Here is a 16,279-nt window from a genome sequence, read left to right as displayed (position 1 = left end):
CCGCCTGTCCCTCTTCTCCAAGAGCAGCGATGTCTGGAGGTGAGCGGGGGGCCGGGGAGGGTCTGAGACTCCGAAGTCGGCCCACAGGAGGCAGGGGAAAAGGGACCGGGGACATGTGCCAGATTCAAGGCACCAGCGAGGACCCTCGCAGCTCGGGAGACACCAGCCACTGATCCAGGCTTTCTGGATACTGCTCAAATCTGGATGAAAATTTCCAGCCAAAGGATGGTCAGAGACTGAAGGGTCCTTAGAACAGGGGATGTCAGAGCTGGGAGGGAGGTTAGAACAGAGAATGTCAGCTTGGAGGGAGCTTAGAACAGGGGATGTCAGGGCTGGGAGGGAGCTTAGAACAAGGAATGTCAGAACTTGGAGGGAGCTTAGAACAGGGGATGTCAGGGCTGGGAGGGAGCTTAGAACAAGGAATGTCAGAGCTTGGAGGGAGCTTAGAACAGGGGATGTCAGGGCTGGGAGGGAGCTTAGAACAAGGAATGTCAGCTTGGAGGGGGCTTAGAACAGGGAATATCAGGGCTGGGAGGGAGCTTAGAACAGGGAATGTCAGGGCTGGGAGGGAGCTTAGAACAAGGAATGTCAGAGCTGGGAGGGAGGTTAGAACAGGGAATGTCAGGGCTGGGAGGGAGGTTAGAACAGGGGATGTCAGGGCTGGGAGGGAGGTTAGAACAGGGAATGTCAGGGCTGGGAGGGGGCTTAGAACAGGGAATGTCAGGGCTGGGGGGAGCTTAGAACAGGGGATGTCAGGGCTGGGAGGGAGCTTAGAACAGGGGATGTCAGGGCTGGGGGGGAGCTTAGAACAGGGGATGTCAGGGCTGGGAGGGGCCTTAGAACCTAGAATACCAGAGTAATAGGAGACCTGAGAGCTGGAGGGGAAAGTGATTTTTTTCCAAGGTCTCATGACTACTAGATGGCTGACCCAGAAAGCAAATCCTCTGACTCTGAGTCTCCTTCCAGTGTGGGGGTGAAAGCAGCCCCCGCGAATGCTGGGAGGAGACTCTCCGGTTTCACAGCCCTTGTTAGTACAGGAGCTGGAGCCAGCAGAGAGATGAGGGATGCACCTGAGGTCAGAGGACTTGGGGATCTTCTGAGATCACCCTTCCTTTTGCAGATAAGGGAGCTGAGGTTCAGAGTGTGGGGGGCGGTGTTTGGGAGTGGGGTGAGGTATAGACTAAAAAGATTTTAGAACCAGAAGGGAGCCCAGACATCTAAGTCAAACTCTCCCCTTAGCATGATGCCCCTTCAAGCATCACCCACAAAATTTGTCATCTTATTTGAACTACTCCAGTGATGGGGAGCTCACTCCCTGTCATGGCAGTCCCTCCCCTCCATCAGACCAGTTCCAGGTGTTGGGAAATTTCCCCTTTCTTTCAGCCAGAATCTGCCTCCAGGGTTTGGGGCCAAACAGGGGCCTGATCCCACTTCCCCACAGGCAGGGGAGGGAGAGGAGGGCCAGAGCCCAGATTTGGAGGTGGGCAGAGGACAGAAAGGGTCCATTTTGGCTGTGACAGGAAGAGGACTGACTCTGCCCCTTCACTTCCCATTTGTCCTTAGCTTTGGGGTTCTGCTCTGGGAGCTGCTGACAGGAGAAGTGCCCTATCGGGAGATTGATGCACTGGCCGTAGCCTACGGGGTGGCCATGAACAAGCTGATGCTGCCCATCCCATCGACCTGCCCTGAGCCCTTTGTGCGCCTTCTGGAGGGTGAGTGGGTCGCCTGCCCTTGAGTCCCCCTGGGAGTGGGCGGGACGAGCCCCACAAGCCTTCGGGCTTTTCCTCTGCTCTGGCTTCCTCCCTTGAAGGTTCAGTCTAGCCTTAAAGCTCATCAGCCATCTAGTCTAACCCACATGGTCTATCCATGGCCTCCCCAGCTTTATCCAGCTTCTGCTTGAATACTTCCAGGGATCCTCACTACCTTTCAAGCACTGCTTCCACTTGGGGCAGTCTATAATTGCTAGGATGTTTTTCCTCTTTTTTTCTCTTTTCATCCTGCCTCTTGGCATTCCCGCTTCTGCTCCTGCCGGCCAAGCCACACAGCGGCCCTCTAAATATTTCGGGGTGGCTGTCAGGGCCTCTGAGTCTTCTCCTGCCTAAGCAGCTCCCTTTCTTCATGGAGCATGAAGAACCCTTCCCCGTTCTGGTCGCCTCCCCTGGATGTTCTTCAGCCCTGCCAGTCCTCCAGATGTGTCTGACCTGGCTGGAAGGCTTTCTTCTTTGTAGTCACAGCCCATTAGCTTCTTTTGGGTGGCTCCATAACACCGTGGACTCAATCCATCAACATCAAGCTCAATCCAGCCTGAGCTTGGGGTCTACTAGAATCCTCAGGTCTTCTTACCAGGCCGCCCTCATTCTATACTTGTGAAGTTGGTCATACTTCAGTTCTTATGATATTAATGATCATATTATACGTGACATATAATCATTATATTTTATATATTTTAATAATGATAATAGTTGGGGTTTTTTAACCCCTTCCCTTCTGCCTTAGAATCAATACTATGTACTGGTTCCAAGGCAGAAGAGCAGTCAAGGGCTAGGCAATGGGGGGTAAGGGACTTGCCTAGGGTCACACAGTTAGGAAGTGACTGAGATCACATTTGAACCCAGGACCTCCCATCTCTAGGCCTGGCTCTATCCACTGAGCCACCCAACTGTCTCATTAAACAAGAGTTTTTAAAGAGCCAGAGTTAAGAGTGTGGGGCAGCCCCCTCTCATCAACTCCTCGGACCTCCTAGAGCCACAGAGATCTGAAGGATCCTTGGAAGTGCCCTCCAGCCCACATGGAGCCTCAGCCAGGGGCTGAACCCTGACAAGGCCCAACGGGCACTGGGGGAGGTCAGCAAGGACCAGCACCGAATCTCATCCCCTCTCTGGTGATGCGATTCCTTGATTCATCAGTAAATCAATCCAGAGAGATTAAAACAATCATATTAATCACAGCGTTTAGAGGGCTTTTTTCACTAGCTCAATGTTGGGAAAACCTTCCTCCAGCCGGTGAGCTATCCCCAAGTGGAATGGATTGCCTCAGGAGGTAGGACTTCCCCAACCCTGGAGGGCTTCCAGCAGAGGCGGCAGGTCCCCTCATCAGGGAAGCCGAGGAAAGGATTCCTCTTCAGAGAGAGAACAGATGATGTCCCCGAGGTCTCTTCCATCTCAGATTCTATTTTTTTTATTTTTGAAAATTTTTATTTAATTAATTGATTTAGGATATTTTTCCATGGTTCCATGATTCATGTTCTTTCCCTTTTGTCCTCCCCCCAACCCCATCCTCCATAGCCAATGCTCAATTCCACTGGGTTTTACATGTGTCATTGATCAATACCTGTTTCCATATTATTGATATTTGCACCGGGGTGATTGTTTAGAATCTGCATCCCCAATCATATCCCCATCGACCCATGTGGTCAAGCAGTTGTTTTTCTTCTGTGTTTCTGCTTCAGTTCTTTCTCTGGAGGTGGATAGAGTTCTTTCTTGTAAGTCCCTCAGAATTGTCCTGGGTCATTGCATTGCTGCTAGTACAGAAGTCCATTATATTCAATTGTGCCACAGTATATCAGTCTCTGTGTACAATGTTCTCCTGGCTCTGCTCCTTTCACTCTGCATCAATTCCTGGAGGTCTTTCCAGTTCACATGGAATCCCTCCAGTTCATTATTCTTTTTAGCACAATAGTATTCCATCCCCAACAGATACTACAATTTGTTCAGCCATTCCCCAATCGAAGGGCATCCCCTCATTTTCCAATTTTCTTGCCATCACAAAGAAAGCGGCTATAAATATTTTTGTACACATATTTTTCCTTATTAGCTCTTTGGAGTATAACCCCAGCAATGGTTCCATCTCAGATTCTGCAAGGAAGAGGATGCCAGACCAATGTTTTTTCCTGTAGAGGTCTGTCTTCAGGAGTACTTGATTCTGAAGAAAGTAGAGTAGGCCACCCACTAACGTGCCACCTTTGGTGGGTTCTCCCCTCTCTCCTCTTGGTTTCCTCCTTGGACTTTTGGCTTCTTGGTCACCTCAAACTTTCTTGGCTCAAAATGTCCCCCTTCCCCATCGTGAGACTTTGAAACTGGGAAGTTTGTGACTGGTTCAGAGATAGGCTGGAAGAGAGCTCCCCAGAACAGTCCATCAGGAAGAAGTTTCTCTAGGCACGAAGGCTCTGGCACCTCAGGGGGAGGGAAGGTTAGCCCAGAAGCTATGCCCAAAGCAGTTCTTGTCCTCCTTTTATATCACCTCAAAGGTAAATCCTACCCAAATCCTCNCAGCCCCTCATTATTTAGTCAGGGAGACGGCCCTGCAGAGCAGGAGATCCTCTCAAGATCACCCAAGGAGCCCTGGGCTCAGCTAGAACTCGCCCCCAGGTCTTGGTCATTGTATGATCCTCTCCTGACTTCCTTGGCCTGCTTCCTAGGCTTCCGCCCAACTCCCACGCCACTTCCTGAAGAGATCTTTGGTTTCCAGGGACTTCCCCATCCCGGGAGTTACACGGGGAGGCCAGGAGACCTTGGCCGCCTCTCTGTGGGCCCGTTTAGCCTGGGGAAGAGAGGGCCAAGGGGGAAACACGATGGGCGTCTTTGGGTAATCATTTGAATGATTGTCCTGTCAAAGGGGCAGCACAGAGTGCTGGAACTGGAGTCAGGAAGCCTCCTCTTCATGGATTCCAACCCAGCCTCAGCCATTTACTAGCTGTGTGACCCCAGGCAAGGCTTCTTAGCCCTGTTTGCCTCCCTTCCTCATCCATATAAATGCTCTGGAGAAGGAAACGGCAAACCATTCCAGGATCTTTGCTTAAAAAAACCCCAAATGGAGTCACGAGAGTCCGACATGACTAGAATGACTGAATGACCTTGAGAAGAGAGATCAGCCCTGCTTTTCCAGGAAGGTAGAGCCAGGAGAGTTGGGTGGAAGGGCCAAGCCCTGAGAATAATCACGCATGAAGTGGTCACAGGTATTCCACTGGGTGCTGTAATCATTCTGGAAATGACAGAGACGACTTATAGCTCGATGGAAACATTCCGAGCGAAGCTGGATAGTGTGGATGCTTTAGGGCAGTGATGGGCAAACTGTGGCCCCCAGAAATGTTCTGTCCAGCCTGAGACATTATTCCTGATCTGACGAATACGATGAGTGGATACAATACAATGAAACTTCCAAAGAGTTGCCTTAGAAACAGACTGACAGAGGAGCATTGCCTTTCCTTTGGCCCCTCTTTAAAAAGTTTGCCCATCACTGCTCTAGGGGATTCCTTATTTGCCCTGACTGGGGTGTAGCTGTGTAGACTTGATGTCTAAGTACTTCCCTTTTTAAAAAAACAAAAAAACCCTTATGTTCCATCTTAGAATCAGTACTGTGTGTCCGTACCAAAGCAGAAGAGTGGTAGGGGCTAGGCAGTGGGGGTTCAGTGACTTGCCCAGGGTCACCCATTGAGGAAGTGTCTGAGGGCAGATTTGAACCCAGAACCTCCCACCTCTCTATGCACTGAGCCCCGTAGCTGGCCCTTGTGTCAGCATACTTCCTAACCACCATGCTGGCCCAACACAGAGTGGGCCGCCTCCTGGGTAGTCCCTCCAGCCCTCACTGGAGATCCTTGACGCCGTTTGTCCAGGACGTGGTGACATGGAGTCACCTGGAGGGAGGGATTGGGCTAGAGAACACCTTTGGGGGAGTCTGGGACTCTGAGGCAGGGAGATGGTGGTAAAGTCATTCCTCTGCTCCAGGCTTCGAGCACAAGATCACCGTCCAAGCCTCCCCCACAACACTGGACAAGCGGAAAGGGCTGGGACCTGAAGGAGTCAGCCCCCCTGCCAGCCCCAGCATCATCCCTCGGCTCCGGGCCATCCGCTGTGAGTGCCATCCCTCAGGGCTCCCGTGGCCCAAGGCTCAGCAGTAGGGGAGAAGGGAGAGGCCGGAGAGCGAGGGCTTGGGGGCTTGGGGGAATTTCCTCCTACAGGGACCGGCCTGCCCTCCCTGCTCACTTTTCTCTCGGGGTTTGGGGGGGGGACTTCACTGGCCCAGTGACGCCCATAGAGAGCACCAGCGGGGGCAGCGGCGCTGGCGGCGGGACGTGGGGCCGGAGCGGGGCCCTGAAGAAGGAAGAACTGGTCACTGGGAAGAAGAAGGGCAGGACGTGGGGTCCCAGCTCAACCCTGCAGAAAGAGCGGGTTGGCGGAGAAGAGCGGTAAGGCTGGATGGGTAGGGAAAGTGGGTGCAGAGGGAGAGGAGCCTCCTAGGGGCTTGGGGCCGGAGGAGACCCTGGAGGCGCTGAATGGGGCCCTTCCAGGTTCTGGAGGGCGGTCCTGTGGCACGAGGTCTCGCAGTGCCGGTGCAACAGGGTTTTTCCCAGCACGCCCCACCTTCTTGTGTTCCCTCCGCTATCGGACACTTGGTAGACTCACAGACCACTGATGCCTCAAGAGACGGGGAGTGACTTGTCCAAGGTCATGCCAGGGCAGGGCAGAGCCAGTGAGAGCACACGGCTGCCACCCTGGGTGCGAGGGCTGGGGAAGGATGCCCTTTTTTCCCAGGCCAGCCTCCTCAGCTTTGGGATTTCTGCCCCTGCAGGCTGAAGGCCCTAGGTGAGGGGTGCAAGCAGTGGTCGTCCAGTGCCCCTAACCTGGGCAAGTCTCCCAAGCACATGCCCATGGCCCCTGGCTTCTCCAGCCTCACAGAGATGGGTGAGGGCCGGGGCAGGGGGAATGTGGGGAGGCAGCGGGAGGGCATAGGGGGGGCAGGGAGGAGGCTTGGTGGTGGGTTGTGGGGGGATCCCAGGAAAGCAGTAAATTGGGGGGGGCCTCCAACTTACTCCTTTTCTTCCTGCTTTCTCCCTTGCAGAAGAGTTTGCTGAAGCTGATGGGACCAGTGTGCCCCCTTCCCCATATACTCCCCCATCCTACCTCACCTTACCTCTGCCCCCTGAGGCCCCCACAAGCCCTTGGGAGACTCCTCCCCCTGCAGCAGGCCCCCCAGGCCGGGGTGGGGCCCCCCGAAAGCGCAGCGAGCTGGCGCTGCTGAGATGTGCCACCATCCTGGGGGCTGTGGCCTTGGGCAGTGACGTGGCGGAGGCCCAAGTGGCTGATGGAGACGACGAGCCTCGATGGTGGAGGGACGGCCTCTTCCCCCGGACTGCGCGTTTCCCTCGGGGTCCCAGCCCGCCTGGGCGGAGGGCCCGTTGCCATGTGGCAGGGGCAGGAGAAGAGGCTACCCTGCCCCCTCCCCCCAGCCTGGTGCCCTCAGCCACCATTCTCTCGCTGTCCTCCCTCTCTGACTGTAACTCCACTCGATCCCTGATTCGCTCAGACAGTGACGAGGGGACCCCAGCCGTGGCCCTCGGAACCTCTCCACCAAGCACACCTGCCATCAACCCCCTGGTGGACCTGGAGGTGGAAAGCTTCAAGAAGGACCCTCGCCAGTCACTGACCCCCACCCACGTCACAGCCGCCCGGGCCGTGAGCCGAGGGCACCGCCGCACCCCGTCAGACGGGGCCCTTAGACAGCTGGTCCAGAACCACCAACGACCAGGACCAGAGGGTGAGGGCCAGGAGCTTAGGGCATGGGGAGGGGAGTGTCGGATCAGATTTTGACTTGATAAAAGCAAATTATAGGATCAAAGAAGGGGCCTTAGAGGCCGTCTGGCCCACCGCCTTCATTTTACAGATGAGGAAACTGAGGACTAAGGGGAAAAGCTGGGGTTTGAATCTTGGTGCCCTGACCGTACCCCTAAAAAGACAAGGAATTCCAGACAAGGGTTTCAAACAAGTGGGACCGGCCACTTTGTACCATAGCTCCTGGGTGCTGGAGGGGATCCCGGGGAGCCCTTTCCCGAGGATGCTCATGTCCTGGTGGGACGGGAGCCCAGCTCTGAGCCTCCTCGGGGCTTGGTGAGTGGGCGGCCCCCAGCCCAGTCGGGGCCATAGCTCGGCAAGCAGCCAGGGGGCTCGGGCTCCAGGACAGGGCCTTCGGGCAGCTCTTCTTCCCCTCACCCAGACACAGAACCTCCCTTCTTATCCCTTCACTGTCCATTGTCTGAGCCTGCCTTTGCAATAACAAGATGGGATTGTCTGGGCCCAGTACCAGAGAGTGCTGCTGGGGAGGGCCACGGCCCCCATCGCTGCCCTCATGCCATTCCCCTGGCCACTTCGGCCCAGATGCCCAGCGGGAGGGCACCGATATCCCAAATAGGGGACTGTCAGGCCCAATCTTGCAATCTCACGGAGCAAGCTGAGGCCCAAAGAGGGCAGGGAGCTTCCTGGGTGCTGAGCAGCCGATGATTCTGATTTTAAGTTCTAGTTTTCCTTTCTCCAGGATGTGACGGGGCTGCATGGGAAGTGGCCCCACCTGGCCCTACTGCTATCGGGGGGCAGGTGGACGAGGGCTGCCTCAGGCCCCCAGCCTTAGGTCTCGGCCACTCTACTCCCTCCCTGACCATTTTTCTCCTTTTTCCAGGCCCCAGGGACCCCCTGGACTTCCCCCGCCTGCCTGACCCCCAGACGTTGTTCCCTCCTCGCCGTAGGCCTCCTCCAGAGCCACCTGGCCGGCCCACCACTCTGACCTTTGCCCCTCGGCCAAGACCAGCCGCCAGCCGTCCCAGGCTGGACCCTTGGAAACTGGTCTCCTTCAACAGGACCTTCAGCGGCTCCTCCCCTCCCGCCCCCGGGACACCAGGCACCCCGGGGCCCCAGCCCAGCCTGCTTGACATGGACACAGAAGGGCAGAGCCAAGACAGCACCGTGCCCCTGTGCGGGGTGGTGCCCGCCTTCTCTGACCCTGAAGCTGATGTCTCCCATTGAATGTACAGCCCTGGCCTGCGGGCAGCGCCCCCATGGGGCAGAGAGAGCCCCAGCCAGGGACTGATGCCATGTATTTATTGGGGAGGGGGTGGGGGGACGGGAAAGGCCGGCTAATATAAATTCCTTGTCTTGTACCCTGGTGTCTGCTGTGAGAGCCGGGAGGGGGAGCCCCCTCCTTTCCCACCCCAGACCCCCACCGAATGAGGGTCAGCACGGATTGCAGGCACCCACGGGCCGGGCCGGACGGGGCACGGTGGGCCTTGCAGGGCCCCTGCTGCCTGGTATCGGGTGTGCGCCGCTGCCGCCGCCGCCGGGACAATAAGGGCACCACTTGGGCTTTGGGTCGCAGTTTATTCTCTCACTTTATTGTCTGGGGTGCCCCGCCGCAGCCCCGCGGGGTGGGGGGTGGGGGGTGGGGCAGCCAGGGGCCGAGGAGGCGGGGCAAAAGCGGGATTTGGCCTCGGCAGCCAGCTCCGACCTTTCCCCCGCCCCTCCCGGGTCGGAGTCCCGAGCCTCCCACTAAAGCACGCGACACGGGCCTGGGCGGATCAGCCAATCACGTCCCGAGCGCGGCCGGGCCCGCCGCTGCTGCCACCTTCTCGCTCTCGGCTGCAGCGGCTCATCCTCAGCTGGGTCAGCTGGATGTAGCGAAGGACGTTGGTGTCTGCGTACGGGAAGGTCTCAGTCGGTGGGGGCGGGGCAGCGTGTCGGTGCCGAGGCACGTGCGCCTTGGGCCGCGCTTTGCGGGACGATCCAGGACCGCTTCGGGGGTGGGGGTGGGGGGAGCGGAACCTCCCCACGTGACTGTCTCGGTGCGTCTGTATTTAGCCCAGATCCGCTGCTGCCTGAGACTATGTGGGAGGGTGTCTGGGGCTGGGTACGGGTGAGATCTCCCCTTTCTCTGCCTCCCTCTGTGTGTGTGTGGGGGGGGGGGGGCGTCTGTTCGTGTCTCAGGAAGCACAGAGAACATCTGTGTCTGGGTGTGCCCTGGCGGGCGGGGGTGCGGTCTCTGCCTTGGGCGAAGATGCCCTCCCCTTCCTATCTGCCTGGGTCCTTGTTGGGTGGGACCCTGGGAGAGGGCTGCCGAGGGGGAGGTAGGTACCTTCTTCCTCTTCTCCCCGCCCCTCCTCATTCTCGCTAGTCAGCATACGGAGCGTTAAGGTTTGCAGAAGCCTCTTCCTCACAGTATTACCTCCTTTGAGCCTAACCGCCTGGCCGGGCAAATATCGCCTTTTTTTTTTTTTTAAACCATTGAGGAAACTGAGGCTCAGAGGTTAGTGACCAGGCCAGGGACACACCGCTGGCGGGCGTTGGAGGTGGGATTCGAACCTTAGTCTTTCAGATTCCAAGTCCCTCCCTCTCCCCATCCCAGTCCTTCCTTGCCTGCTCTCACCTGTGGGTTCCCGGCTCCGGGCCTCCTGCAGGTAACGCAGGGCACGGCTGTAGTCGCCCAGATGGTAGAAGGCGATACCCGCCCGGTACGTGGCCTTGAAGTTGTCCTGCTGCTTCTCCAGCACCTTGAAACAGTACTCCCGCACCCTCTCATAGTTCACCAGCTCGGACTGCAGCAGACACGCTGAGGCGGGGGACGGTCAGAGTGGCCCTCGGCCCTGGCCTCAAGCCCAGCCCCTCCCCCCGCCCGTCCAGTTCATGCATCGGCTCGTCGGAATACGGAGTGCGCTAGAGACTACGAGGGGGAAGCTGACAATAAGGGGGGCTGAGTGCGGAGAGGGAGCTGGAGGAGGGGCGGGCGGATCTTTCGGAAATGAACTCAGGCAGCTGCTAAAGGGAGCCACAGCGTACAGGGCAAACGAGGCTGGATGACGTCAGAGACAATCAGAGCAGCCTCTAGGGGAGTCCGAGAGGCCGAGGGCTCCGGGCTAAAGGGAGCCAATCGCGGCCCTGTGGGGCTCGAACCAAAGCACGCTCCCACTAGAGGGAGCTGGAGAGGCAGGTCCTGCCGTCCCGCCCAGACCGCACGGTCTCAGCCGGGTCTCTCGAGGTGTGTGGCGATGGTTTCCCTCCCAGTGAAGCCTCCTCGCACTCTGCCCGCCACGCTGGCCCGGGCGGGGATGACCCAAGCGAAGCGAGCAGGGATGAGAGCAGTCGGGGTGGGGGGAGAAGGGGGACCGCTAGCTGAGGGAGCCCAGAAGGCTTCCTCCCGTCGGGTGGCTCCTGCATGCCCCGTTCGGACTTCCTTGGCCCCTGCCTCTCCCTGCCATCCCTCCCTCCGCCCTGGAGTCCCGGTGCCCCTTGCCCCGGGGCCCCGGCCGTACCAGTGAGGCTGTCATAGCACTCCACCTCCGTGCTCTCCATGAGGCGCCTCTGCTCCTCACTGAGGCGCGGGGGCGCGGGGCTGGGGCCCGGGTCGGGCTGGCGGGAGCCCTGCGCCGCTTTCAGCTGCAGCAGCGCCCGGTGATACTTGCCAATCGCCTCGCGGAACTTCTTCTCCCGGTAACAGCGCTGGCCCTCGGCCTTGAACGCCACGGCAGCCCGCAGACTGCTTTCCAGGGCTCCCCCACCTGAGCCTCCCGAGGCCTCCAGGCCCGGGCCATGGCGGGGGCCGGGGCCTGGTGGGGAGCGGGAGGGCGGCGGACGAGGCGGTGGCTCAGGGGCTGCGCTCAGCATCAGCACCGGGGACAGCGCACCGCACTGCATTGTGGGAAACTCGAGGCACTACAGCCGCCGCATCACCAACCATGGGGAGCCCGTCCCCACCCTAGACGCCGCCGCCGTCACCGGCTCCGGCCACTCCTGCGGGGCTGGGGAATCTTTTCTCAACGCCTCCCTCTATCTCAAATGCACCACTCCAAATTAAGACCCAAATCCCGATCTCCTCGCTTCCCTGCTCCCCTCCCCGCTCCTCCCCCCAGCCCCCACCTGGCAATCCCAGCTACTCTGTTTTGGAACTCGGATAATATTGGAATAGGGAAAGGTGCAGCAGGTTTTTTCGGGATGCTCTCAGTTCGCCCAGGCCCCGATTTGTCCTTCGGACCTGTTCCAAGGCCCCAGGAATCCCTGTCTCTCCGGACTTCTAGGAGGGAGGCAGCCAACGCCCTACGGGCACCCGGTTCCACTCCCCTCGACCCCTAGTCTTTAGATCCACGTTTAGATTTGTTTCTTCCTAGAGGGAACTAAGGTCAAGAGGAGAATTATGGAGGGGCCAAAGAACAGGGGAGTATCAGAATAAAAAGAAAGGCCAGAATTAAAATACAAATATCGCCTTTATTAGAAGTGAAGACACACAGACGTATAATTTTTTTTAACAAGACTCCCTCCCCTTTTGCCCCGCTCCCCTCAGTTCAGGGAGGCGCGATGCAGGACCTGGAGAGCAAGCGGGCGGCGGTAAGGCTGATACACTGCCTCTGGGGACGGGGGTACTTGAGAAAGACTGCAGCCCGGCCCGGGGCAGGACCCCGCAGAGCCACACGAATCGTACAGGGTTCGATGGGGCCCAACTCCGCCTTGCTGCAAGGAGAATGCAAGGTTTAGGGAAAGGAGAGTTGTGGGTGAACCTGGGAGGGGCCGGGAGGGGGAAGTGCTTCCCTGGGGCCCTAGATCGCTAGCGCCCTGCCCTGGCCCTTTCCCTTTCTGCCCAGGAAGGATCTCCAAGCGCTCTCCCATCAAGACATATCTCTAAAGATCTCTAAGAACATTCTGGTGGAGCTGGGCAAAGGAGCAGTACCTGTAAAGGGCCAATGCGGGGACTTCTCCGACTTCGTGCTGCAGCATGCGCTGGGCCAGGGCTAAGGCTGCGGCAGCCCTATGCCCCGGCTCCCAGCTCGCAGCCTCAGCCTCAGCCTCCAGGACAGAGAGCTCCAAGAAATAGGTGGCCAAGAGCGCAACCTGAGAGAGGGCTGGGCCTCAGGGGGAGGGTCCAGCTGCCCGGGCCCGCTCCACCGCGCCCCGGAGCTCCCTGCTCACCCTAGGCGGGCTCCGGGTCAAGGCGGCCAGCAGGCCCAGGCAGAGCAAGGGACCTGGGGAGTAGAGCTGGAAGTTCAAGCGACTTAGAAGGCGCCGCTCGGCGCGGAGCAACTCGGCGGGTGAGAAGGAGCCGGCGCCCAGGAGGCACAGAAGAGCTGGCTGTGCCAGGGTTGGAGAGATGGAGTGGCCGGGGCAGGGTGGTAGCCATCTTCGTGTGCGCCCAGCCCGGCCCCCTTCCCCTTCCCCGCCGCCCGGCCCTACCTCTGGGCAGCTACTCTCCTCCACCTCGCACGGCACGAAGAGGCAGGTGACCCCTAGCAGCTGCAGGCGGCGCAGCCGCACGGGTGCCACGCGCAAGTACGAATCCAGCAGGTGCACGGCCTGATAGAGCTTGTCCCCAGCCAGGCCCAGGTATTCCTGGGGAGGGGAGGAAGGGGCGGGGCTTGAGGCCGGCCGCTGGGGCGAATCCACCCAGACCTCGCCCCCACCCCCCAGCTACCTACGTGCACCTGCACCAGCCAGTCCACCACGAGGGCACGCATCTCCGCCGTCACCCCTAGAGGCAAATCCACCTTGGGGAGCGCCAGACCTGCCTGGGGTGGGAGCAGTAGGGAGAGTTTGCCTCGGGGGTCTGTACCCAGCCGCAGAAAGGCAGAAACGAAGTGGACGCCAGCCTCGCTCGGTTTCTCCTAATGGCCAGGCCTCTGGCTAAGAAGAGCTGGCTAGAATGCTTATTTACCATCCATAGGTGGTTTGCTTGCGGTCTCCCCGTCTGACTGTTGAGTTCCTTGGAAGAGGGCCTGGCTTTCGTCTCTTTCTATTGCCAGGGCTTAGAACACAGTAGGCGCATGATAAATGCCAATTGGCTAAACATGTTTCAGGGTGGCTTTGGGCCAAACACTGAGGAACTTAGGGAGGCGTCAGTAAGCCGGCTGACCCCAACTCCACCGACCAGTGCAAGGGAACCTGTTTTCACCTGCACCCGACACCAATGAAGGTGCTAAACCTCGGCCAATCGGCGCAGCTACAGAGGCGTGCCGCCCCGTCCCCCGCGCCCACCCGCACAATCAGCCCCTCGGACAAGTGAATCGTCGTAGCCAATCGTGGCAGGCCCTCTAGCAGGTGGCAGGCATCTAGCCCAGTCGGCGCCCGGCTTCCCTCCGCCTCACCATAACACTGAGGAAGAGATCTCTCGGGTACTCTCGCTCCCCGTCCAGCTCCAACGCGGCCAGTGCCTCGGCCAGCCCCGGGGGCGGCCAGGGCTGCTCTGGCCTCTCGGAAAGGTCTGCGGAGGAAGCACAGATCGGGACGCGGCTCACTCCGAAGACAGCCCAGCCCGTCCGCGAACTGTCGGCCTCGGGCTCCTACCGGCAGGCACTGGGCCCGAGAGGGCAGCGGCTACAGGCTTGTCTAGTGGCGTTGATTTGACGGGGCTCTGCAAGGAAAGGGAAGCCCCAGTCTCAGCGCTGCCTGGGAGAGGGAAGAGGTCCCCGAATGGGAAGGGAAGGAGAGGCGCAGCTGCTCCCTGGCAGCGGGGCTCACCGACTTTTCCCCGGCTCAGGGCCGCTCCGCAAGGAGGAATGGGGAGGGGCTCTGGCCCGGGGCTTGTAAAGGGTGCCGGGACGGGTCTCTTTCTACCTTCTAGCTGGCCCCCTTCAAAATTCCCGGCAAACTAGGCCATTGGCTCCGGTGCAATCCGCCCCGCCCCAATTGGCCGTCTACAGCAACGACTCTGATTGGCCACCGCTTAGGACTCACGTAATCCGTAAGGGAGGCGTGGCCATGATTGGCTCCTCTCTAGAATGCGGTGCTGATTGGTCGCGCCAGGCCTGCGCAGGGGCCTTCGGTTTGCAGGCGGAGTCTTTGCTACTTGTTTACAAGGTAACTAAGTTGCTGCCGGACTCCGTCGTTTTCTTCCAATAGCCAGACCTCTGGATAAGAATAGCTAGCCAGAATTTTTGTTTAGCGTCTATTTATAGAGCGTCTTACAAAGAGGGTTTCATTCTAGCTTCCCATTTCTGGGAGGCAGGTGCTTCATTTTACAGATGAAGAAACTGAGGCAGACATGAAATGACTTGATTGGATTTGAACTCGGTCCTTCCTCAGCCAGATCCCACGGCCTTCCACCCGGCCGAAAGAGGGTAGAGGAAAGTGTGAAGGCCTTGGGATGAGCGGACAGCGGCCCCGCCTCCTCCCACTCACTTGTGACACGTGCTTTTTGACCTCTGACGTCACTGCATTCGCTTTGAGCCTCAGATTCTTCATCTGTAAAATGGAAGTTTCGGTATGGTCGTGGTGAAAATCTAGTAGACCTCCGTCAAGACAGAGGTGATGGCAGTGCGGAGACAAAACGCAGAGCCCCTCCTCAAAGAGCCGGCTTTGTGGGGCAGATACCGAGAAGTGTGTACCCATTCTCTCTACTCACACAGTTGATGGCTTTAGTTCTCACACTGATTATTCCAGGGGCTCTCCTCATTGCAGTCCCCACAAACCTTCCTCGATTCCTCTATGGGCTGCTGTTGCCCTCCCTACCTCGTTTTTATTTTGAGGTTAACCTATCTCCCCCCTTCTATGTGCACAAATCTCCCTTCCTGGAATGCTCCAGAGCAGAGACCAGTTCATTTTTTTTCTGTCTCCCCAGCAGAGCTTGGCACACAGCAGGAGCTTAATAAGTGCCTGTTAAGGAGAGGGTTTTCAAGAGGGTGAGTGTTATCCCCGAGGGTTGCACCAGAGCCACACCTGACATTCTCTCCATCTCTACCCCCATCCCAGCCTCAAGGCCTCTCCCCTCCCAAGGAGGGGGCGCCATTATTTTCAGAAACAAGTAGCTCAATGGTCAAGAGCATTGGGCCTAGAGTCAAGAAGACCCGAATTCAAATCCAGCCTCAGATACTTCCTGGCTGTGTGATCTTGGGCAAGTCACTCTGATAGCCTGACAAAAGGAACAAGTGGGCCCACTGGAGAAGGAAATGGCAAACTACTCCAGCATTCCTGCCAAGAAAAGCAACCTCACTGACAGCCCACAAAGCATCAGGCATGATTGGATAGTACTGGCACACAAGGCATTTGGGAGGTTGGCTAGGCGAGTAATAGCGGAAACTGAGGCTGAGCTGCCAATCGTGCTTTACTAAGGTCAGCATTTGGAGCCGGGACTCCAGAGCTGCAAGCCTCCCCCCCATCCCCCATCACCCTACACACCTGCCAGGACCTCAGCCCCTTGGGGGCCCAGCCCGGCAATCTCCCTGACTAAGCCTTAGCCTTGTGGCCTTTGGATCTGGAAGTGGCCTTGGGCAGGTCGTGGGCACCAGAACCGTCATTTCTGCAAGGGAAGCCCCTGAGGCAGCTCCTCTAAGGTGGGACTTGCCACATCACCAGGTCCAATGGGGTACTGCCCATGGGCTCAACTTGCCATCTTTGATTCTTCAGGATCCCGCTTGGGGTTTTCTTGGCAAAGATGCCAAAGGAGTCTGCCATGTCCTCCTCCAGCTTATTTCACAGATGAGGAAACTGAGGCCAATGGGGTGAAATTTGACCTCAGGCATTTGGGTCTTCCTGGCTTCAGG

General features: G+C 58.2%; 3 protein-coding genes across 3 annotated transcripts in view; 1 reads left to right on the top strand and 2 right to left on the bottom strand.

The window, feature by feature from the left end:
• MAP3K10 (mitogen-activated protein kinase kinase kinase 10) overlaps window positions 1-8,868 on the top strand; it is a 14,477-nt gene extending 5,609 nt beyond the window's left edge. Inside the window, exons 3-9 of the mRNA XM_044668597.1 lie at window positions 1,564-1,712; window positions 4,418-4,499; window positions 5,707-5,849; window positions 6,022-6,184; window positions 6,568-6,680; window positions 6,838-7,533; window positions 8,449-8,868. Coding sequence (XP_044524532.1) covers window positions 1,564-1,712; window positions 4,418-4,499; window positions 5,707-5,849; window positions 6,022-6,184; window positions 6,568-6,680; window positions 6,838-7,533; window positions 8,449-8,792 — 1,690 coding nt within the window. The 3' untranslated portion in view covers window positions 8,793-8,868. The remainder of the gene's footprint in view (window positions 1-1,563; window positions 1,713-4,417; window positions 4,500-5,706; window positions 5,850-6,021; window positions 6,185-6,567; window positions 6,681-6,837; window positions 7,534-8,448) is intronic.
• A 263-nt stretch (window positions 8,869-9,131) lies between these two features.
• TTC9B (tetratricopeptide repeat domain 9B) lies at window positions 9,132-11,450 on the bottom strand. Its single transcript, XM_044671150.1, has 3 exons — window positions 11,069-11,450; window positions 10,186-10,368; window positions 9,132-9,456 (listed from the first exon to the last, which is right to left on the bottom strand). The coding sequence occupies exons 1-3, from the start codon at window positions 11,448-11,450 to the stop codon at window positions 9,341-9,343; spliced, it is 681 nt and encodes a 226-aa protein (XP_044527085.1). The 3' UTR covers window positions 9,132-9,340.
• A 644-nt stretch (window positions 11,451-12,094) lies between these two features.
• LOC123240883 (cyclin P) lies at window positions 12,095-16,190 on the bottom strand. The gene is made up of 9 exons (XM_044668596.1): window positions 16,089-16,190; window positions 14,919-14,981; window positions 14,085-14,151; window positions 13,886-14,001; window positions 13,220-13,309; window positions 12,978-13,133; window positions 12,717-12,875; window positions 12,478-12,638; window positions 12,095-12,260 (listed from the first exon to the last, which is right to left on the bottom strand). Exons 1-9 carry the CDS (start codon window positions 16,188-16,190, stop codon window positions 12,095-12,097), a joined length of 1,080 nt encoding a protein of 359 aa, XP_044524531.1.
• Window positions 16,191-16,279: the final 89 nt, after the last annotated feature.

This window comes from Gracilinanus agilis, chromosome 3, assembly GCF_016433145.1.
Source record: "Gracilinanus agilis isolate LMUSP501 chromosome 3, AgileGrace, whole genome shotgun sequence".
Classification (NCBI taxonomy): Eukaryota; Metazoa; Chordata; class Mammalia; order Didelphimorphia; family Didelphidae; genus Gracilinanus; species Gracilinanus agilis.
This window is presented reverse-complemented; position numbering and strand designations above follow the sequence as displayed.

Excerpts from the sequence above, each read along its gene's own strand:
- LOC123240883 (XM_044668596.1), bottom strand. The coding sequence starts at position 16,190 with ATGGCAGACTCCTTTGGCATCTTTGCCAAGAAAACCCCAAGCGGGATC. Across the intron at positions 14,002-14,084 it reads CTCGGGCCCAGTGCCTGCCG|ACCTTTCCGAGAGGCCAGAG; the intron begins GTAGGAGCCCGA and ends CTTCCTCCGCAG. Across the intron at positions 12,639-12,716 it reads TGACCCGGAGCCCGCCTAGG|GTTGCGCTCTTGGCCACCTA; the intron begins GTGAGCAGGGAG and ends GCCCTCTCTCAG.
- TTC9B (XM_044671150.1), bottom strand. The coding sequence starts at position 11,450 with ATGCAGTGCGGTGCGCTGTCCCCGGTGCTGATGCTGAGCGCAGCCCCT. Across the intron at positions 10,369-11,068 it reads GTGCTATGACAGCCTCACTG|CGTGTCTGCTGCAGTCCGAG; the intron begins GTACGGCCGGGG and ends CCCCCGCCTCAG. Across the intron at positions 9,457-10,185 it reads CCGGAGCCGGGAACCCACAG|ACACCAACGTCCTTCGCTAC; the intron begins GTGAGAGCAGGC and ends TCCCGTACGCAG.